Source organism: Triturus cristatus, chromosome 10 (genome assembly GCF_964204655.1).
Source record: "Triturus cristatus chromosome 10, aTriCri1.1, whole genome shotgun sequence".
NCBI classification, from domain to species: domain Eukaryota; kingdom Metazoa; phylum Chordata; class Amphibia; order Caudata; family Salamandridae; genus Triturus; species Triturus cristatus.
In genome coordinates this window covers 993,231,726-993,256,047 of record NC_140593.1, presented here as the reverse complement: position 1 = coordinate 993,256,047, position 24,322 = coordinate 993,231,726, and the positions used below count along the sequence as shown (strand labels likewise).

General features: G+C 43.2%; 1 protein-coding gene across 1 annotated transcript in view; it reads right to left on the bottom strand.

The window, feature by feature from the left end:
• Positions 1-24,322, bottom strand: part of GID4 (GID complex subunit 4 homolog) — a 139,248-nt gene that overhangs the window by 82,579 nt on the left and 32,347 nt on the right. Inside the window, exons 2-3 of the mRNA XM_085628960.1 lie at positions 11,375-11,434; positions 10,606-10,713 (exon numbers count right to left, since the gene is read on the bottom strand). Of these exons, the coding sequence (XP_085485086.1) occupies positions 10,606-10,713; positions 11,375-11,434 (168 nt within the window). The remainder of the gene's footprint in view (positions 1-10,605; positions 10,714-11,374; positions 11,435-24,322) is intronic.

The window sequence follows — 24,322 nt, the reverse complement described above, 5'->3', positions numbered from 1 at the left end:
CTTTGTGCTAGTTGAGAGAGCTGTAGAGAATGTGTCCCGCCTTGTTTCTGTATGTAGTACATGGCTGTCATGTTGTCCGTGCGGACTAGGACAGCCTTGCCTGATATTTGCTTCTGGAATGCCTTTAGGGCTAGGAATATGGCTAGTAACTCCAGGTGGTTGATACGGACTAATTTCTGTTGAGGTGTCCACCTGCCCTGCATGGTGTGATGTAAAAGATGAGCTCCCCAGCCGGAGAGCGATGTGTCTGCTGTCAGGACGATCTGTGGAACTGGCTCTAGGAACGGTCGCCCTTTGGAAAGGTTTTTGGTGTTCCACCACTGCAGAGAGCGATGAGTGCGACCGTCTACCAACACCAGATCTGTTAACTGACCTTGAGACTGGTTCCATTAGCGTGCGAGGCACTCTTGGAGGACGCATCTGGAGTCTTGCGTGAGGCACTATGAATATGCAAGAGGCCATCATCCCTATGAGTTGCATGAACACTCGAGCTGGAAGAGAGTGTGGAGGCTGAAATCTGGTTATGAGGGTTTGCATGCTTGCTATCCTGGATGGACTGGGATAAGCGAGCGCTTTTGAGGAGTCGATTGTGGAACCTAGGTACTGTTGTAGGTGGGACGGTTGTAGCTGAGACTTTGCGTGGTTTACTGTAAACCCCAAGTTGTGGAGTACTTGAATAGTGGCGTGAGTGTGGTGTACACACTGCCTGTATGAGCTGGCCTTTATGAGCCAGTCGTCCAAATATGGGAAGACGTGAAAGTGTTGTCTTCTTAGATGAGCTGCCGCTACCGCCAGGCACTTGGCGAATAACCGGGGTGCTGTGGTGACTCCGAAAGGGAGTACTTTGAATTGGTAGTGTTGACTGTCCACTATGAACCCGAGATATTTCCTGTGAGATGTGTGAATGGGAATATGGAAATAGGCGTCCTTGAGATCTAGAGAGGCAAAGAAATTCGCCTTGTGAAAGAAGAGGAAGGACCTGCTGAAGTGTGACCATGTGAAAATGGTCTGACTGTATGTAGAGGTTGAGGGATCTTTAGGTCGAGAATAGGTCTCAGAAAGCCGTCCTTTTTGGTATGAGAAAATACAGAGAGTAAACCCCTGTGTTTTGTTGGTGCAGGGGAACTGGTTCTATTGCACTCTTTTGTAAGAGGGAGAAGACTTCCTGCTTGAGCAGTGATAAATGTTCTAACGACATTGGGCGGTTTGGGTGGTATGTTTGGGGGGGGGGGGTAGAGGTGAGTTCTAGACAGTAACCTGATTGAACGATTTGTCTCACCCACCTGTCTGTGGTGATGTTGCTCCAAACAGGCAGGAACTGTTGTAATCTTCCCCCGACTGGAGTGGAATGGGCCGGGGGTAACGGTGGGAAGTCATTGGGTAGGGGTGGAGGCAGAGCAGGTGTTTATGGTCTTGCCTCTACCTTTGTTATGGTTGCCTCTGTAGCCTCCTCTCTGGTAACCTCTGGTGAATGTAGTCTGGGTGGGAGTCTTATGAGAGGTGGAGGGGTTGTCAGAGTAGCCGCCTCTGGAGGTGCTCTTGTAAGAGGAACGATGAAAGGAACGTCTGGGAGCTTGAGATTGCAAGGCTCCCATTGATTTAGCTGCATCCGTGTCCTTCTTCATCTTTTCAAGCGATGAATCTACTTTAGGGCCAAATAGGTGTTCCTGATCGAATGGTTGGTTTAAGATGGAACTTTGTACTTAAGGTTTAAATCCTGAAATGCGTAGCCAGGCATGTCTACGCAGGAGAACACTGGTGTTGACAGCTCTGGAGGCGGTATCTGCCACGTCCAGCGCACAACGAATGGAGGTGTTGGTGATGAGTTTTCCCTCCGGTATAAGGTGATTGGCCTTGTCCTTATATTTGTCTAGGAGGTGTTGCAATAGGGTTTCTAGCGGGTCGTAATGTGCCCTATCGTACCTGGCTAACAGTGCTAGAGTGTTGGCGATACGCCATATGTTAGCTGCCTTTGATGCGGTTCTTTTGCCAGAGGCGTTCAAGAGTTTGGACTCTTTATCGGGGGTGGAGCGCCCCCTGATGTCTGAGAGTTGGCCCTCTTTCTAGCATTGGAGACTACAAGGGATTCTAGTGGTACGGGGCCCTTAATGTAAGCTGGGTTTGTTGGGGCAGCCTTCTACTTTTTCCTCGATCCTGGGGTTAATAACCCTAGTCTTAACAGGATCTTTAAATACCTCAGGTGCATGCTTGGTGACTCCTTTTAGCATGGGCAGAATAGTGGTGGACCTTTGAGGGTTATCAAGGCTGTCCATAAGGAAATAGTGTTCCACAGGGTCAATATGTAAGTCAACCCCGTCGTATTGGGCAGCTCTGTGGAGGAGCTGAGGAAAACCAATTGTGTCCTCCAGAGGGGAAGGATTAGAGGGGTAGATGTCAGCCTGTGGAACATTAGGGACATCTGGCGTACTGTAATCTTCCCAGGGGTCAGGGGAATAAGGTGGACCCCCTAATAGCTCATCATTCGCACCCCCTCCTGTTATCAGAGGCATCATTATCCATTGGTGGAGGAGATGGTGTAGGAGAATGGTGTGGTGGGGGAGGAGGTGGAGAAGGGACCCTGAGGGGAGATGTGGCAATGTCCCTTTTTTTAGGTGGTGGAGCCGGTGCAGGCGTATCCAAAGGTCTCTTTGTACTCCAAGTCAGCTGACTAGTTTTAGGGTCTCTTAGAAGAGTTTTCTGTTTAGGGTCTGGTCTAAATAGCTCTTCTGATAGAGGCTGGTCTTTCGGCGCCGACCGTTTTGGTTCGGCTGACTTGCGTGGCACCGACTCTGGAAGAGTTTTGTGCTCCTTTGTCTTGGAACTGTGATGTTTTACAGTCTCTGTGGCCGCTTGTGGAACCGGGTGTTTTTTTTGTTCTGAGGCTTTTTTCGGTTCCGAAGGGTGTGAATCCGAAGCTTTAGGGATCGGCTTTTTGCTCGGATCCGAGTGTTTTTTCTGAGTCGATGGGGCGGTGCCTGTACATTTCGGTGCCGAGTGCTTGGATGTGGAGGCAGCGATCGGCATGGAGGAGAACGACTTTCTTTTTCGATGCCAGTGACCGCTCGGTACCGATGGCAGACTGACTTGAGCCTGAGTCACCTGAAGGCTTAGTAGGCTTCTTTGCTGGGCCCGAGGGCGGGGTGTGGGAAGCAGTCTCTTGGTGTGCACCTGGGCCCAAAAGTGAAGGTGTGACCGAAGCCTTTTTCGATGGTGTACGGGCAGGGGGGGGGGGGGGGGGGGGGGGGTGGGTCGGAGTCGACGTCTTTACTTACGACCCGCTGGCCAGGAGTGATGTCCTCGAGGTCGGAGTAATCTGCTTCGGAGGCGCTGACGGGGCCTTCTTCGATTCGCTCCTGTTCTGGCACATCGACGCCCTCGTGGAAGATGTCATCGGGAATGGATGCCGACGAGCGAGCCATTGTTCTCCGGGCTCGACGATCTTGAATGTTCTTTTTGGAGCGGAAAGAGGCACAAGCCGCACAGTCTCAGACCTCGTGCTCCAGTGACGGGCAGAGGTTGCACACCTCATGCAGATTGGTGTGATAAAATTTCGACCCACATTGAGGACATTTCTTGAATGGCGTCCTTTCCATGAGCCAGATACCAAGGCCCAGGTAGGCCCGAAGGCCATTGCCGACGACCGAAATAGAGGACGTAGATGTTGAAGAGATGCGCAACGACTAGGGATCGCAATCGAAAACGATACCGGAGAAGGGTGAGGGATTGCGCATCGAGTGTGGAATCGGTGACTGTTCCAAACTGGTGCGCGAGAAACACATCCGAGCCCGATGGCGGAAAAAAAAACTATCTGAAGATGGAGCAGATGCCCATGCGCACTATCATCCAAAGGAGGAGTCACATATCTCGTGACTTCCAAAACTTTTCCAAGACAAAAACAAGTGCAAACATCCGGGCCCAACACCAGATGGCGATCTATGCATAGTGTGTGATGTGCAGCTCATATGCCTCGAACATATCTTTTTTAACATGAAAGTCAGGTGTTTGATGAATCAAAAATATCCTGTTTGAAGGATCAGATCCAGATCTGAATAATATAGCGGTTTGCAGCAAATTCTGCAGTCGCCCACGTAGTCAGCGTCTGCTACAGGGCTCGATAAATCCGAAAAATGGTACTAGTCCTCCAGGTCTAGTCCCTTGGAGAATCTCCTCGACCTCACTGCAACCTACTTGACCTCAGTCTCTGAAAACGGAGCAAAAGTGACAAGATAACAAGATTTAAAGGCATCTTTATTGCTCATTCCCTTTGAGAGCAATAAAAATGCCTTTAAATCTTGTTATCTTGTCACTTTTGCTCCATTTTAAAAGACAGAGGACAAAAGTTGGTTTGTCTTCCTACTCGCCAGAAAGGGCGAGTAGGACCTAAAAATAGCTCGTCCTCATCAATTCTCACTCGCAAATGCGAGCGGGTGGATTTGTCGAGCCCTGTGTTAGGATTCTTATAGACAAGCATAAGCCTAGTCTTATGCGAGAGGAGATTTTGAAGCTAACTGCCACGACACAATTCAGATTCACGTCCACCGCGCATCAATTGCTATGATCACTGCTTGTCTATAAGAATACTAACAGACTGACTACGTTGGCGACTGTACGTAGTCCTGGTTGACTGCCTCGATAGTCACTAGGATTAAGGGAAAGGCCCTGTCCCTCCTGATTTCGGTCCTGAGTGAGCTAGAACAGACAGTGTCCCTAAAGGAGTTTGAATCTAAACCCTTTGTTTTCCCTTGTGGAGTCCCCCAAGGGTCTTCAATGAGCCCGATACTTTTCAACATTTATGTTACGCCCCTTGAGGTCTTTATTAAATCATTTGGCTTTTCTATAACATCTTATGTATATGATACTCAAATTTTAGTTTCCTTCTCCGATTCTCCTTACAATACCAGTCATAGGTTCCACAATTGTATGCTAGCTATTAGTGACTGGATGGATAAAAACAGTTTAAAACAAAATTACAGTAAGATAAAGGTTATTCTCTTCAGGAGGGATACTTCATTTGGACACCATCTTGCTGGCCAATAAAATTAGGTCCGCCACCTTCACCAGCCAGGAAGGTAAAGAATGTAGGTGTCCTTATGGATAAGCAGCTTGTTTTTTGGGATCAAGTGAATGCCTTTATTTCTGTTAGTGAATAAGATTTATTCTTTTATCCCCCCCCCAATCCTACAAAAAAACAAAAAAAACAGTGGTGACAGCCTTAGCGCTGTCAAAACTGGACTATTGCAATTGGCGTAATCTCAACATATAATTGCAGTATGTGAACAAGCTACAATCCCTCCAAAATGCGGTTGCAAGGCTGTTGTTGGGAATCTCTAAGTTTCAGTCAGCTAAACCGGTAGCTCAATTGGCTGCCCATCAAAGAGTTAGTTTTAAAGCCCTGTGCATTACTTGTAGGGCGCTGCATGATTCTGGCCCAACATTCCTTAAAGACAGGTTCAAATGCCATCATCCAGACAGGCTTCTCTGCTCAAGTGCACCAAGTACATTGTTGTCCATAAATTCAAGCGCTCCTCCTTGTGCGGAAGGAGTTTTGTGGTAGGGGCCTTGAAATTGTGGAACACCCTTCTTCTGCACATTCAGTCAATGCCTAATCTTCCGTCTTCTAGAAAGGCTCTGAAAACGTGGCTTTTTAATTATTAGCTGGGCTAGCATTTGCCGTATCACCGCAGCTCCTCGATACCTCTGAGTAATTGTTTGCGCTTTATAACAGCATTTAACATAACCTCTAAAACCATACAAAAACCTCTTGGCAAATGTGTAAAGGAATGACAAAGGGGCCACTTTGCAGATATTACCTACAGGTCCTCCCCTGGCCAGCAGATGTTGAAGCTGCGGCCCTAGGCAAGTGTGCCGCAAAGCCCTCTGGAGGCTCCTTCGGGGCCATTGTGTAGCAGATCTTAATACAAAGAAAACTTCATCTGGATAAAGTACATATACAAAGAAGAGCTGGCCGTCCATTCAAAACTGAGAGGTCGATATAAAAACTGACCAGCCTCTTCAGATCCAGTCTATCTAATCTCTCCATCTTTGACCTTTGTGGGGTGATGTGTGTGGGGCGAGAAAGAAGAAGAGATGAAAAAAAACAAGGAAGTGTTCTCGCCTGACTCACATAAAAAGGATCACCACCTTAGGAAGGAACACAGCTCTGGTTCAGAGCACAAGGTTGCTGTGATGGAAAGTAGCAAGCAAAAAAACAACAAAAAACAAAACATAAAAAAAAAAAATTTAAAAAAGCATCAGCGACTGCTGGGTGGCATAATGGCAAAAAGTCAAATTGCCTTTATTATCAAGAGTCGCAAGTCACAGGGCTCAAACTGAGAGCCCTTTAATGCACCTTGCTTTTGCCCCCGCTGCCAGCACTTCTGTTGTGGATGCCAGGGACTCTGTGTCCCAACATCCTGTAAGGGGAGGAGGAGCCTGACCCTTTCTGGGCCACCCCCCTTGCCTTGCCAGAAAGGTCCAGGGATCTGCCGTAACATGCGTGTTTTCAGTCTACAACTGAGGGCGGAACTTTCTGGTTCCATTCATCTGCCGGAACTAACCTCATAGAACTTTGACTTATTTACCTGGGGACTTGACGTGGGACGTTTCTACACCTTTATTTTAACCCTAATCTCCAGCTGTCACATTCCTAATACTTGTAAGGTTTACGTGTACATTATATAAAATCAGGGGTGGGGGTCTCCTAAATCGCTGAGTAATACTCATCCTTCCTTCTCCATTCTGAACTACATTACAGGCACTATGGGGGGTGCTTGAAAAACAGGTTATGAGTGTGGAGGAGTCTAACTAACTGTACTATTAACAACTCTGGTTCGACTCCAACTGAAACAGGTTTAAACCCCACTCCTACTCTTAATAGCTTATCAGAAAGAGGGCAGCTGGAAGACAAGGAGTCGGAGTGCATTCCAAAATTCACCCTTTCAAGGCAACCAGTTACCGCAACCCCCAAGAAAACACCCTAAAACACCGCCAGTTCATGCAGAACTATGGCTTAAAAATTAACATCAGCAAGACCTTTACAATGAAGCTTGGAAACAGGGCCTCTCGTCGCGACATCCTTATCGAGGCTTCTAAAATTCAGTTCACAGCCACAGTTTCAAACTTGGGGATTACATCAAATCAAGCTGGGAATTGGTCACGGGCAATTAAATCAAGGCAGCTCCATTTTGCGAAAACCACTATGGCCTTGCTGAATTTTGCCAGAAAACTGGGCATTAAACATCTGAGGGAACGGATGACTATCGACAAGGCAAAATATAGACCTACTGCAACGTACGGGTCTGAGCTTTAGGGATATGCCAATGCTAATACCCTTCAATTAGCAGAAAATGCATCCTAAGGAATCTCCTTGCCCTTCCGAAAAGCAGTTCAACTTATGTCTGTCACTCTGAATTAGGAGTTTCCTACTTAGCAGACATGATTAAGAATCAGCCTGTCTTACTCTGGCATAAAATCTGGTCCTCAGATTACACTATGTTCAACCGATCCATCATTGTAGACTGCCTTAGATCCACGTCTGCACTCAAAATCCCCTGGCTCAAATTTGTGCACAATTTCTTAGCAGCCATCGGTCATTCTGAGCACTTGATTACCATTCAAAGAAAAGCCCTTAAATTGAAATGTCTATCATTACTAGAAGAATCAAGACTATCCTGAGAGATTACAAAACCCTCTGTTCTGAAGAATCAGATGATTCTGAATAGTTACCACATGCAATTTTACTTAGCTAATGTGTACAACCCGCATCACAGGTTTGGTTAACTCGGTTTCAGCTGGATATTTTCCATCACCTAACCAGCTTTCCCACCATTAACTGGTCGCTTAACCTGGTGAAATGCCCATGTGATGATATTTCCATGAATAGTACCATGCACAATGTCCTTTTTTGTAAATACTATTCTGGCCTGAGAAAGCACCTTATTAAACCTTTGTTATTACAGCTAGGCTTTGTACAATGTCGACCAGCCTTTATGTACCCGCAAACGCTAAGGATACTGAAGGGTACAGAACGTCTGGTGTAAAAAGTTGCAAAAAAATCCCCTTTGGGCGCGTCCCATTTACTGAAGATTCACTTAAGTACCTGCAGGTGACAACGCCACTCATGGTTGGCAAGATGACGTCAACTCAGCTTACTGGCCCTGATGTTCACTGCACTGCCTAGGTGATTCATCACCATCCAGATCCCGTGTTGGTACGACCAAGCAAGAGCTCCCTCGCCTCATGACTGAGATGTAGAGATCCCATTCCCATCTGCTTTTTGATATACCACAGTGCAGTCACATTATCGGTCAAGATCTAGGGCTAACTGAGCATGAAGAGAGGGGAGGAAAGGCTTGAGCGGAAGATGAATCACCAACAGTTTGAACAGATTAATGTGCAAAACCTGTTTTGCTGGAGATAAATGGTTTCTGATCTCCAGTTCCTCCAGACTAGCTCCTTAGATGAGGCGTTCATCACTATTGTGATCACGGCCGGAGGGGTTTGGAAGTGCATCCCTCAAGACAGGTTCTCCACTGCGTCCCAATCCCACAAGGCTAATTTTGATGCAGCACTCCTGGAGATCACAACATAGAGTCCGATCTCCACCTGTGGAGTTACCAGTGAAGGGGTCCCTCGTGTGACCAAGTGAAAGTTAGAAGCCAGCATTCCGAGCGGGCTTAAGGCACAGGACTGGAATATAAGCACCTTCCTGAAAGCACTGCAAAGATGTGCTATATCCTCTGCACAGGTGGATAGGCTCACTTCAAGGCGATTTCAGTATTGCCCCTATGAACAGGCAGAGCAACATCCTACACACTGGCTGTAGGAGACCTTTGGAGCACCAAGATGAAGCGAGAACCATTTAATTTCAAAGAAGCGACAGCTATTATCCCGGGCTGCTTGAGAAGTGAAAGCGTGCATGGCGCGCTGAATGCTGCAGGAAAGCATGTCGTGCCTGCAGTAGGAGAAATCCAAAGAAAATAGTGCTTACCAACTAAATAAGACATACTGTGTAACAGAAGTAAAAAGGCCAGTCCTCATGGGAGGATACAAATGAAAACAAGGCGGTACTAAGGCGGGATCAACAAGCCTATCAGCAAATCAAAAGCCAGTATTTACTAAGGACAATGACACAAGCCAATGACAAATATGGGCAGAGAGTGAAAGGGGCTTCAAGTTAATACTCCAATACAGCATGCCGTGCAGAGCAGCGCATGCGCTGCCCAGGTTCGACCTAAAAATTGAGACCCATTACACAGCAGGAGAAGCTGAGAGAGAACTACAGGTTTTAGTCACCTCTGAAATGAGAAGACTAAACCCTTCATGGTTCTCTTTCATTAGGGGAATGTCATTGTTCACTATCACAAAAGCAGGAGTCATGCTGGGTTTACCATTACTTCCAAGCTGAAGTGTTCATAATAAGCAGAAAATCAGTGGCTATATATGAAGGAGATAAAGGAGGTGCAAGATTTGAGGGAAGCTCATTAACAAGGTGGCAAAAGAGGCTGCAAATAAGACCGAGAAGATCACCCCAGCTTCGTAATGCAGACCAGCAGCTGATGCATAATCTGACTGTTACACTGAGAAGCATGAACTCTTCATTAACATCCATAACCATATCTACAGGGTGGGGATGGAAGCTGGCAGGCACTGCACTTCAGAGACAATCTGGCTCAACTGCATTCCTTCAAATCGAGAGAAAGGAACATTGAAAATAAAATGGCAGTTAATAAGATTGTCCTCTGAGGTATCAAAGAAATGTATTAGGAATTGGCCCAAATTACTGCAGAGAAGAAAAATTCCTTGTGTCAGGTGACAACCAAATTAAGAGATGAAAGCATCAAATATAAGGGACAGTGATGTCTCCATCTTTGCTTAACTTTCAAATGGAAAAAGAAATCAAAGATTAACAATTCCCTGCAATAAGACGCAAAAATACTGAACATCAATCACAAGCAGAATGAAGGAGAGCGAATCCAGTCACTCATCCTCCACACCGTGGACATGGAAGAAGGTAAAATTCAAAATGAGCAGAAGAGCATCAAACTACCAAACCCTGCTTGGTGCCGAGAACAATGAGCTGAGGACATAGTGAATACAAGACAACAGGTCTGAACTTTTGGGACACCTCACCGATCCTGAAATCAGACTGTGGCAATTATTGGCTAGGAGACAAGCACAAGGCAGTCTATGAACTACTGCTCTGCATCAACTAATGTAGATCAATATCTTTAAAATTAGATGATGCTTAGGGAATTTGAAAGGGGGGAGCAAGCTAAGGAGGCAGTAGACCAACCAATTGAATGACAATTTGTGAACCACAAACTGCTCTGGCATTGTTTTCGGAATCTTTTTCAATAGGTTATAGTGAGGAACATTCATCGTAGTTTTTGTGTCAAAGGATACTCCATGATGCAATATCTGTAAGATTATTTATTTTATATAGATATATATATATATATATATATATATATACACACACATACACTACATCCATCATGTGAAGGGTGAAGTCAAACATTGCAATAGGTGTGCGAGGTATTGTTTAAGTGATACTAAATCAACCGCTCAATGTTAGCTGAAAATAAACGATAGCAAATATTTTACCCAATGTTTGCGGTCCACATCTTCGTCTGCATCCCATTTCCGTGTTAAGAAAGGATGTTTTTTACTAATTATTTCTCCTTCGAAGAAAGTGGTGAGGGTTGGATATTCCTACAGAAAAAAAAAAACAAGGACAGAGCACATCCAGATTTATAGAGTACAGTGTACCAGAAGACATCCATCAAGGTACAATATGACTGTATAACAATACCCTACTAGAATCAAGCACATCATCACAAAATAAACCTAAGTGCAGAATTTCATAGGAAAATATTTTGTAAGGTAATCAGTTATCTTTACGGTTAAATTAAATGTGGAATATTTGCCAAGGTGACCTAACAATACTTACTAGGAACACACTAGTAAATCATTTACATCCCCTTTCCTACACAAAAAATACTTTCAATATGTTTATGCAAGCCAGACTTTTCAACAACCCTAAAAGTGAGCTTAGCCAATGCAATGAACGGAGAGAATTAATTACCAGTAAAAACACCCTCCTACAACCAAACTCAAGTATTGCATCATTCCCAGAACAGCTTAAGGAAGGGACATTATTGAGGCATATTGCATGGTGACAGAATAAATATTGTAATTTGTATAACAAAACACAAATTTAATACATATGCACATGCAACATCCATACTTCAACTAAAAAGCATGATGTTTGACATGAACCAATTACCGCTGCTTCCTCATTCCCCTCCTCACCTCGTATTGGGTTCACAGTCACAAAACAAAAATATTAGTTAATGTATATTTTGCTGCTCACCTCAGTAAGGCCTTTAATTTTCAAGTATCCACAGAGATAAGAGTTTTCCATGTCCACATTCTAAGGATCAGGAATCACAAATAAACAGTCAATAAGTAATCAAATAATTAAAAACAACCATTTTCAAGGCTCACAGATCTGGCTCAACTTCGGTTCCTGGTGAGTTTAGGCACTCAGTAATGCTCCATACATGCAGTCTGTCACTCATCCTTACACATATACATCCATTTGATCAGTCACCGACTCATGCTTGCTGTCACTTACCCACAATAAAACATGCAAATGCAAGATACATTTAAAAAAAACAAAAATGCCACAGCCTAAACAAAGCAGGAAAAAAAAAAAAGAAGGAGAAAACAGCAGTGGCCAGACATCTTGAAATCGGTATTATGGATAGTGTGCAAACAATGGAAAAACAAACCACCTTTAAAACCATGTTTCAACATATACTTTTCACAAAAAATATCAGTCTTACTGCCTTGGTCATAACTTCTATAATAAGCAGTTCCGACATCTCAAATCGGACGCAACTTTTCCTAAGGAACTAATCAGGCCTCTATACCCGGGGTCTCCAACCTTCTCCATAATGAGACCTACTTCTGATTGATGAACATAATGTCAAGCTATTAATTAGCTTGACAGTTGTTTCAGTAGTGCCCACATCAGATACACTCACAATACTGGCCACACCCAGCAAGATTACTAGTAGTGGCAACCCGATGCATGCCACAATATTAAGCAATGCCAAAATATCACACCCACAATATTGACTAATACAATATCATGAAGGTACATAGGTGCCTCACACATCTACATAACAAGATACAATAGGTTACCCCAGGGTTTTAGCTAGGACCACATTTCCATAGGAAATTGATTTCTGGGTTTGCTAAAAAATGTGGTGTCGTTTGACAAATCTTCTTGAAAGAAAAGTACTTTGTTTTAAAAAAGAGAAAAGTGTCTCATTCACCACAACTCCTTCCAGTAACGTTTTGGGGTGAACTTTACTGTAACGGCAGGTCTATTGCCAAAGATGCAGTCAAACTTGGGGATCTTTTATTTACTTATTAACCTGATTTTTTCACTGAAACATGGCTGCAACCCATAGTATTTCCTTGTATCCCCATAGCGGTCCCTTTAGAATATAAGGTGGTTAGACTGGATAGAGAATCCTAAGTGAGAGGTGGAGTGGCTATCATTTTTGGGGGATATTATGATGGTTGCGTTCACAGACACCTTTCTATCTGACTGGGTGGAGTTGTGTGTCTTTAAGATGGAGTCCCTCTGAAGATTTCTGTAAGGGTGCCTTAGGTGTCAATAAAGTCTCCAGTCATAATACGTTGGTAGAACGTCTTGTGCCACATGTGCTTACTTCATAAAACTTCCTTTTGGTTGGGGATTTTAACTATCATGGGGAAAATGACTCAGACACAGATGTAATTCAACTGCTTACCGATCTCAGAATGTTAGTGCCACCGCAGGTGGTCATTGGCACCGCACATACAGTTGGGCCACACTCTAGATCAGTGATGCTCAAGTACGGCCCGGGGACCGCAAGCGGCCCTCCTGACCTCTACATGCGGCCCCCTTGGTCAAGCAGCAGCACTGGGCTGCTCTTTACTCGACTCAGCACCAACTTTAGAAATACGTAAAATAAATGTTCAAGCATTTATTTACAATTTATTTCAAGATAAAAAAGGAAGTAACTAGGGAAGTTCACCAGTGCTGAACTTTGATAAATACCGTCGCGTTTAAAGACATCTTAAAACAAATGAGTAAAAGTACAGGTAAATTATCTTCGTATTCAAAAAGCGTATTTCATGAACATACAGAACCGCTTTACTTTAGTACATCAGATTAGGTCAGAGCTTTGAGAAGTATATTTTTTTAAATTAAGTTTTTAAACATGGATTTACAAACATTCATGCTTCTACTCACCCTGATAATACCAATTGTGAACTCGGAGGCAAGTCAGTTATGTGCAATCTTTGGATGCACTGGGTTGCTAATATACATAGACAACATTATTATAATTTATTAAATCAACCACAGGAGAAGGGTTTATGCAGTTCACATCTTGAACTCATACATTTCAAGGTCCTCTTCTATGTGATAATGAAGTAAAAGGAGGGAAAGTTAAATAAAACAATTGGGCAGGAGAACACACCTTGGTCAAATGGAAAACACAGGATTCAATCCTGGTTTTCTGGTTTCACTTTTTGCAGTCGAGCCACTACTAGTACATGCTTTCCTTCCCCTACACCCACCTTTACCCCTCCTCCCCGATTGCCACCCTGCTGGCATTAATGTGGGCCCCTGTCACGACACAGATCAAACGTTTTGGCCCCTGTAAAAATGTGCGTACCCATGCTCTAGATCTTGTGTTTACCAGCTCTCAGCAACTGGACATACATCCCCCCCCTCAGCCTTTAGTCTGGACTGATCACTATCCTATTAGCTTTCAACTTCAGAGTTCTGCTGGGTATCGAGAGTACGAGAGTGGGCAGAAGATCACAGACACTTGAAACCAGTAACCCTGCCTCATTTTTAAACAGGGACAACATAAACACCGCCTCAGAGTACCACAACTCCCTCCTACACACCTTTGACATAATTTATCTCCCCCCCCACCCAAAACAGGGCACCGCCAAACCCACTCGACACTAACATTTCCTAGAATTCGTCAGAGTGGAGAGTCAAGAAAAAGACCAGTAGATGACTGGAAACGAGATGGTGCATAATAAAATCCCCCCTCTGATAAAATGACATGTAAATGCATATAAATAAGCCCTTGTTTTTCATCAAAGGAAGATCAGAAAAGCATGCAGACTTCAAACTATTAACGTGATTAAATAGGCTCACAATTATGCCAAAGAACTATTTAAGTTGCTTAATGAATACTCCAAACCTTTAGTCTGCATATCAGCTATTCCCGCTTCACAAGAACAGTGCAATTCACTTGCTGACCACTTGAAGGGGAAAACCATTACAATATATTGGAGCTTTACCAAGCTCATTAGTGGATCCTGTTGACTGGCCGAACTATAACTCTCCACCTTCTAATTACCCTGCACTGCTGGAGAGGTTTGCGTCCATCTCCCAAGAGCAAGTGCAGAATATGCTAGATAAAATTAAATCTGGCTCCTCTTGGGACCCCCTACCCTTCTCACATAGAAGTCACTTTGTCAGCCTTATTAATGCCTTCCATCAGGTCTTTATTTAACTGATCATTGAATTTAGCGAAACTGCCGCTGGACTACAAAGTAGTGCAGGTTAATCCCCCAACCAACTATCGGTCATCTCGCTCCTTCCCTTTTGGATAAGGTTTTGGAAGGTCTCATTGATAAACAACTTTCTTCTTATCTGGAGGACCACCAGTTACTGGACCCCTCTCACCCCCCCCCCCCCCCCCCCCCACTGGCTTTAGAGATTTGCACAGTACAGAGACCGTCTTGGTGGCAGCAGTTGATTCCTTCAGACTTTTATTGGATGCTGGCACTCTGGCTATGCTGGTTTTACTTGATTTGTCTGCTGCCTTCGATACGGTCTCCCATAACATCCTGGTTCGAAGACTTTACGAGATAGGTATTTATGGAAGGGCGTTGGACTGGCTCAAAGGTTTTTTGGAACATAGGACTCGGGTGATCTCACTTGACTCTTTCAAATCTCGAACCACGTCCATGGGTCCCCCCACCCCCCTCAGGGCTCCTCCCTGAACCCCCCTCTCTAACATCAAGGTACCCCCCCTTTATTAGATGGTTACATCCTGCGACTAATATAATCTTATGCGGACGATTCCCAATTAATTAATCAGATCTATGGTCTCTGACTTACCCTTTCCCAATGAACCAATCAAGCCTATAGCCTTTATTTTTGACTTGTCACCATAACTAGCAGTGTCTACAAGGCATCATTCAGACGAGCAGTCCTAAAAATAGAAACATTTACAAAAGGATAGTTGGCAAAGCAATATACAACCTTCGCAGGGACTGAAAATATTCTGCTGCCAAGGTTTGTCAGGGGGTAACTAACACCAAAACCATCAAAAGTAATCTGAGAGATTACATGTAATGAAATACTGATCTATATACTTTAGCACCATCCTGACAACCAATCCTTAAATGCCTATTAAGCTTTTATATGCTTGGCACAATAAAGGTAACCTAACTGGTACCTTTGCAGTAACCTGTCATAATAAACAGATCAGTCTTGAACAATGGAGTGTCACCATAAATTCAGGCCTTCTGTACTGAGCATAAGCTTTCCACATGGCAAAAAGTGCAATGCAAGCACTCTTTCAGTGGAAGCATAAACCCCATCAAAATGTGTAGAGAGGAAAATGAACGGGTGGGTGGCCCCTAAGCTCCTCTCAGAATGGCGAAGCTGCACTGTCAAGCAAGACAAAGCATCAATAAATGTATACACTTATACAATCATTTTGATTAACATAAGGGTTTTAAAACGTTTTTAGGTAGCAGACATTTGGCAGGCAGACCAGAGCCATGGCGGATTTCCTATGAATCCACAGAAGAAAAAATACATATCATAAATCTAATTGGGAATTTCTTACAAAAGAAGTGTCCATCATATGGGTTTGAATAGCTGGGCCATTTCAAATATTTATGATAACCACTCTGTAAATAATCATCTTTTAGGTAAGCCATACATAAACCCATCTAGTTTGAATAACCATAAAATATGGAACTGATTTAGCTCCGACAGACTAGAACTGAACCTTAAGGTGTAGGTTTCTGCAATAGGTCAAATTAAAAAACTGCTTCAAGAGTTTAATACCTATCAATACGGCAAGCCGTACTTTGAAGTTGGTTTTCATTCGCGATATTAATGCCTCACACCTAAATGTCAAGGACAAATTCTGGGAGCATCACTCGTTGCTCATATTCTTGCAACCACACTAAAATAAAACCTCAGCTTAGGGTTAACCCAATTCAACTGTGAAAACCAAGGAAGCTTATGTCAGTAACATTCCTCTAGATATGAATGGTGACACTCCTATTCCCCTGCAAACCCCAACGTCGGCACTTTGAGAATCTCAACAACAAATTTACAAGAATTCAAGACTCAATGGCTCTTTTCTAACACAAAAATCTAGGTGCATGGAGAAGACGGCTACATACAAGTTCAACGGAGTTGTGAAAACAGGGCATAAACGGGAGCCTGCATGAGGGATTGCTACAGATCAACACCAAAAGCTTAAAAAAATAGCATTTTGCATCTAGAATTATCCAAGTAAACCAAAGGTGGTCATTTTGTTTTTTACTTTAGGGATACGAGTGAACTTTAAGAGGTGGTGCCCTTCATCTCTGACTAACACTGTCTGTTCAAAATACAAGCTGATAGCTAAGAGCCCCAAACCCCATCTAGAGATCCAAATGAACCCTTCAACACTTAAATCTCCAATTCATTCTTTTCTGAGAGGAGCTGCGTACATAAGCACACAACTGCTTTCAAATGCAGTGTTAATTCTTTCTCAACTGCCAGAATAAAGGAATACCTACGCTAACCAAGACAAAGTGCTTCCTTAATGATTGATTTTGTCAACCAATAGTTCCATCACCTTAACACAATCAATAACTCCCTTATTAAAGAAACCATCTGTAAACCCCTAGGACCTAACAAACTACTGACCAACCCATTCAATTCTTTGTGAGCCCTTTAATGGATAATCAGAAAACAGAATATTTTGTACAGGCCCATCTGAGCAGGGTGCGATACAGAGGACCATCTTCACAGATCCATTTTTTGACAAACAGCTTTTAGGTAATTATTTACCATATGTCACTGTTTCTATTTAAAGACTAGCAGTATATTTCAGCATCTTACCAGTAGAGCGTTACCATATAGTGTTCTCTATAGTAAACAGGTGATGCAGACATTATTACAAACTTTGATTCTGTATAACAAGTAACACTTCACCCACTTTGAGTACACATATGGAAGTATGAAAACTGTTAATAATAGCCGCTGTGCAAGATGCCACAAAAATTAACCCCATGACTGGACTGTAAGGCAATATGGATGCTGACTTTATTAACGCCCAGGATGTCTTTGTGATCTGCTATCTTGTTAGGTTTGTAGAGACTAAAGTTCATTGATATCGAGCCATGTACTCCTGTTGCGGTATACTTTGCATTGTAATGATGGTTTGGTATGAACCGCCGACTAGATCGGCACTGTCTGCTATTACGCATTATGATCAAAACTCAATTATAAATTTGTTACTAAAAAAAAGTACAGCTTAACCAATTATCCATAACCCAAGTTGAAATATATAGAAATATGTACGGGTATCTACTGGGTAGTCCAATTCAAAAGCATGCGTCTAAAATTGACAATACAATTAATGTACTTCAGGCTTTATCAGTCATGTTTTCCAGACATCAAATGCAAGAATTTCTCCCAGTGTGTAAGAAAAGTTATGAAACTAATGTACACTAACTAAAACCAGTGAGGCTGCTTTCTGTTTATGTACAATGTATTAGCAATAGCCTAAAAACCTTGACCCGGTATGTACTTCTATGGTCCCCAAGATGTCACCAATAGCTCTCGGGTCACAGCTCTACCACAAGCAGTCCCTTAAGCTCTGCCAAACACTAATTGCCTGTTCATGTTTTTTAGTTTTTATTTTAAACCAAGCAAGAATGTGCTGTCAGTTGAAGTCATCCTAATATGAGGGTGTATGCCAGTGACTCATTAACAGAAAACTAAAATGCTAGTCATGATGGCTTGGTGAAACTGCTAACCAAGTAAAAAAAAAAAAAAAAAAATATCAAGCAAATATATGTTCGTCAAAACTCCGTTAACAGAACATTTTAAACGAAATGATACTGTACTTCATAAAACACTGAAATATTTTTTAAAAGACTAAATATAAAAAATAAAAATTGGGAGAAGGCCCAATGCTTTTTGTTAAAGGTCTCACTTCTCATTGCCCTTTAGATTCTAATGCCCTACATAAATCCTCGTCTGTCCATGAAAACGTTGCATCAGATTTCGGGAGATCATACAACCTCAGAATTATTGATCACACTGAAGGTGGAATTGTATTGTTAGACATGCTGAGGTGTCCAGCCTCTAATTTAGTGTATTCGCGGATTGTACCAATAATGAATTTTCTACTCATTTCAACCAGCCAATAGCTAGCCTCATTTATGAAAGCACACCGTGGCTTATTTTTAACATCAGGTATATGTTTAGTATAACTCAGTGAGCTATTTACTGAAAAATATTAAGGTGGTGTGACAGCAATCACCATTTCTTAAAGCATTCAGTGTGAATAAAGTAAATGCATATGGTCTCATTTGCTAGTCTAAGTAATAAAGAATTTACATACGTAAGGCAATGCGTGTTTTAGAGCATTTGAATAAGGACTCAGACAGCAAAGGTCCATGAACTACTTTGCGGCCCTCTCCCATGTCACTTTAATGCACGGCAAAGGGTAGCTGCCACATGATGCAGATTCATGTTTGAGCCAAAGACATCATAAGAAGACTTGTCCTAAGATGGCCCCACATTTAGGAAGCCCCTACAGTGTTCTCCAGACCGTGCCCAGTGGTCAACACACTGCAATTTATTAGGAACCAATCCCCACTCACAATTCTATTACAAAATAAGTTTCCTTTAACATGCTATTCCGGAGTGTCTTATCGATTACCAAGACGGGGACTTTATTTAGTTATATGCTCCACGCATCTCCAGGTGAGTGGAATCCCTATTGACGGATTCCCGAGAAATTGTTTGAGGTCAAGGACAGAACCTTTTCATATTTATTTTGTTCACTAGACAAGCAGGCAAAATTTCATGCAACACAGGCCCTTTGCCGGCTTGTTTACAGCATGATAGTGAGAAAGAGGTGCCTGCCACGAAGGCAAGATGTGTGTCCATATGTATAAGTTGTTCAAAACTGCCTGTATGATTCATTCACTCCTTGGGTGCTAAGGATGTACTGGACACGTCCTCTCTACAGGCGCTCGGATGCAGAGGTGTGTTCAGGACATTCTAGCAACCCGCCCACCTCATGCCCCCACCAGGGATTGCAGCGGAAGGGCTTCTGCTGCCACCCCTGCCCTGGAGAGCTTGGGACATCAGGGTGCTGATGTCATTAAAACATTGACACCATTTATTTCCAGTGTGTCCAGGAGGATGGCTTTTCCTCTTGAAAGGGATCAGGAGGGCAGACACACATCGGGGGAAAGGAGATAGATTTTCCTTTCCCTCTGGTGTGACTCTGCAGTACATTCCTGCTGCTGTATCGCAGGTGGGACAGCGATTGCGCAGCAGGCATGCACCCAGTAGACACTAGGGCTGTTTTTTTGTTGCTGGGGGAGCCCCCTGGGCAAGGGTTGCTCCCTGCCACAATAGAGGCAGAAACCCACTTGACACCCGCGATTCATACAGATACATACTGGGGAGTGGCTCCTTAGGCATGGATAACTCCCCAAATATATTACAACAGGTTTTCATAGGTGCTTGCATGGTTTGTGCATAGTGGGTGCAATTGATGCTCCATTTAGATGTCTGTGGCAAGTGACCGGTCTCTTTATAGAGCATCAAGTTCATTATGTGGATTGTATTAATACTGTTTTTCTAGATTATATGTCAATAGTTCTATTTACAGTTTGTTGAGTTCTAATTTGACAGTGTTGTTAAGTGCAGTCTTATGTGCTGTTTGTAAGTAAACATTATGGCTGGCCACATGCTGACCACCCAGAAGATTGTAGGTTTGCTTTGTGAATATGCCTCTGAACATGGCTCTGAGACAGACTCTGCATCTGAGGCAGAGGTCAAAGTTGAAGGTTCCAGCAGTGAATTTTCTGTTCCAGAGGAATCATCGGATGATGAATCCACTATTAGTGCTGATGAAGTCTCTTTTAGAAGTGGACAGTGATATACTGGTAGTGCAGCAAGAGCAAGCTGGACTGCAGCCAAGGGCTGGAGGCTTCTCATTGGAAGTGCTGTACCCTAGGTTGCCCCTAACATGGTGCAGCCTGTTTTGCCTGCCTTTAGTGGCGTTTCAGGGTGCAGAGTCAATGCAGAGTACTTTTTGCCCATCATTTTTTCAAACTGTTTACGGATGATGTGTTTTTGGATGAGAACGTTGAGCAGACTAATTTGCATGAATAACAGTTTTTGTGGGACAACGGTGCCACACTTAAAACCCAATCCAGAGCTACCCAATGGAGTGCCACAAATCTCCATGACATTAAGCTGTTCTGAGGTTTACCTTTCCTCAAGGGATTGATTAGGAAGCCATCACTCTGTATATTGGCCTAGTAGTTTCTTGATGGCAACTGGTATATTTTCAGCAACTATGATTCAAGAGTGGTATATGCTTACGAAGTGGATGCTGCATTTTGTGAATAATGCAGCAACACTGCCACAATATCACCCTGATTAGGACCGTCTCTTTAAGATTCGGCCCGTCCTTGACCATTTCGTATATATTATATCTCAGAGATCCATGTTCCAGGGAAAGATCTGTGGAGGAGTCCCTGGTATTGTTCAAAGGGTGTTTGGATTTCAGACAATACATCACCAAGAGAGCACGTTATGGTATTAAGCTGTGTGAAAATGCAACTTGATACGCCTATAATTTCAGGGTGTCCACCGGGATGGATTCTTCAATTGAATCCCCTGGTTGTCCTTCCACTTTGAGTCCGAGAGACAATTGTGTGGGAACTTGTCAGAGCACCTTGTCACAAAGGTCACCATTTATATGTGGACAATTTCTACACGTGTGAAATAAAGTATTGTTGAAAGTAGGCACTATGGCATGTGGCACAATCCCCTCTAACCATAAACGTTATCCTAAAGAGCTTATCTGTAAAAAACTTAAAAAGGGACATAGCAGTGCTTTGCGTAGTAATGAACTTCTTGGTCTGAAATCTTTAGACAGAAGAGAGGTCCACGTGCTTACAACGATACGTGTTTAAAGTATGCGCCTGTGAACGTTTGGGTATTTTACTAGGACAAGGAATCCCAAGTAGTGGTCCGGGACCATGGGTACGAAATGTTTTAAGGAAAAACGGTCCCCAACGGAGAAGCTTTTGGGAAAAAACATGTATAAAGAAATGCAATGATATCTATTTTTGGCTGTTCAACTGGACATAATCATTTAATGTAAAAAATAAAAGAAGAACGGGGACATATATTTCATTAGAGCAAAAAGGACCTCCGGTAAAACAAAAGATGTGGCCGGACAAATTGCAACAATTAAGCCAACAAATAATACATTAGAGCACCCTAACACATTAATACAGATTATACAGTTATGTCAGAGTGCGAGAAGTTGATGATGTTTCGAACCCTCCAGGGTAATGCCGGGATCATCTTCAGGACAAGACAATAATTGCCTGAGGCGATTACCTATCGTACAAGATTCTGAGAGGGGGAGAAAAAGAGAGGAGAAAAAAAAACAAAAAAAAAGAATAAAACAAAGATGGGGAGGTTAAGAACGAGAATGTATTGTAAATGGCTTGCTTAGGTGGTGATTATTATAAGCGGGAGGCGAAGCATGTTATTGATCGTGCTTGCTTAGGTAATAAATATTATAAATCACCCGTTAAAAGTGGGGCATGCTACGATTATAGTGAGTTGTGGCCATAGGGGGCTTAAAGATGTGATTTGTAACTGGTAGTAACTGAGGGAGGCAGTGGTGTTTTGTAGTCTGTAGTAGTCATAGCGTGAAGGATGAAGAGATACTCGATACGTAGTACAGCGCAAGGCTTATGGTAGAGATGTAGGAGATACTCAGTCATGGCAATAGTAACAGTCAAACCATCAGTGGGAGAGTTAATGCCCTGGATTTGCGCAGAGGAGCTATGGGAGAAAATAATTGGGTATGTTAATAATGGGCGGCTTCCTTAAAATGCTCGATTCATTACGAGTGCCGGGGCGGCAAGAAAATACATACCACGGGGTGTGGCGTCAGGCACAAAGATAAAAGACAGATATAGATGGGAGCTGATGTATTCGCTATGAGACCGGGTTCATGGTCCAGTTGGGGCAGGCGCTGGTGATATAGCGATGAGAAAAAATTGCAGCGTTAGCTGTGGGGCATAGGCTACAGGGGAGCCATAATACCATGTGCGTGTGGTAATACAGTGAAAATCGTAGCCGCACCAACGGAATGTCCAGTCCGTGACGGGCAGGAGGCCGCTTGTAGTGTGATGGGGATGAAACCAACCTGAGCGCTGATGCAGGAGAATTTAAAGGGAACCGGCGTGATAAGAACGAAGTGGTGACGGTACGGGGATTGAGCGTGATGAAGTGGTGTCTGTTAAAGCGGAAATTGTGTCAGGTGGAAGGGGGCAGCCAACTGCAACATGCCTTGACTGATAATTACTACAGGAGGGGGGGAGATAAAGAGTAATAATCATTTTGTAATCAGAGTAGAGGGTCTTCCATAAAGGCGTATTAGTTACATATTTTTGGAAGAAAGGTTACATTTGTTATAGTAGGGAAAAACGGTTCTAATGTGCATGATGCATAACGCAGTACGGACATATATACCATAAGAATATAAACTGAAAGGATAGTTAAGGCAACAGTAAATGCCATCTCATAATTCTTTGTGCAAGTCATACAGAAAAATATTTCATAAACAAATTGCTGAACAGTACATGTTGCAAGAAGCATACTGTGCAATGTTTAGTCTATGTGCGCAGGAAGCATTAGTGCATAACCAATTTTACACTTTACTTTCGGGGCTATAGTCCCCAGTGTGAAAATGCCCAGTATGGGATGCATAATGTACATCATTTAGGCGCCAAAACCATAGTGAATGCCATCTCAAGAGTATTTTGTGTGAGTCATACACAAAAATAAGCTAATAGGTACAAATTGTCAGAGGGATAATGTGCAGCATGAAATTTATATGAGCAAGTTCCACCAATACAACTACATTTTTACTTTACTTCCGGGGCTGTAGTACCGGCATAAAAGTGCACAATATGAGGGACATAATGTGCAACATTTAAACTGTATGAAAGGCATAGTGTACAGCATTTAGTATATGCAAACAGAAGGAACTAGCATAGAAACAGTTTTACAATATTCTTTCGGGGTTATATAAGGGTGGTACAGTCCTCAGTACAGTTTAGGTTACAGGTGTATAGGCTCACGGTTCGAAGAATCCATTTCAGTTCCTCCTCGTCAAGGATCTTTTTGAGGTCTGCTCCTCTGGGTGGTGCCTTGACCACGTTGATGACTTGCCAGTGGATATCGTCTACTGTGTCCCCCTTTATCGAGAAGTGATCAATGAGCGGCGCAACTGGGACCTAGCAACGAATGGGGCTTCAATGCGGGCTAATACAGATCCTTACTTTTTGAGCTGTTTGGCCAATGTAGGTCATATTGCACAGACATAGGATGGCATAAATCACGTAGAAAGTGTTACAATTAAAGAATTGTTCAAGAGAGATTCTTATGGCATCTAACACAAATTCCTTACCTTCGATAGTATACGGACATACAGCACAGTTGCCACATTTTACATTTAGAGGGGCCAATTAAAGGGGGGAGAGCCCATAGGTCATTTAGTGTCTGTGTAGTTTTATTTTTGCGAAATGCAAAAATTGTAGTCACCGGCATTTAGTACTGGACAGTGTTTAAGAATGCTTTTCTTCACTTTGTTGGGTATGGGGGAGAAAGTAGTGACAGCGATTTTGTGTCTTTAGTTTTGGTTGTGAGAAGTCTTTCACGTGGACAGTACCAGGCTCTCCTAATAGACCTGTGCATTAACTTACGTGGGTATCCTTTGGCCTGAAATTTATATGCTAAAATGTTAGCTTCACAGAGGTAGTCCTCCTTAAATGTGCAGTTCCTCCTAATCCGGAGGAATTGAGAGAATGGGAGTGAATCACGTAGGGCGCGAGGATGGTGGCTGCCATAAAGTAAGGTGTTTGTTTCTGTAGGCTTCCTTTACAG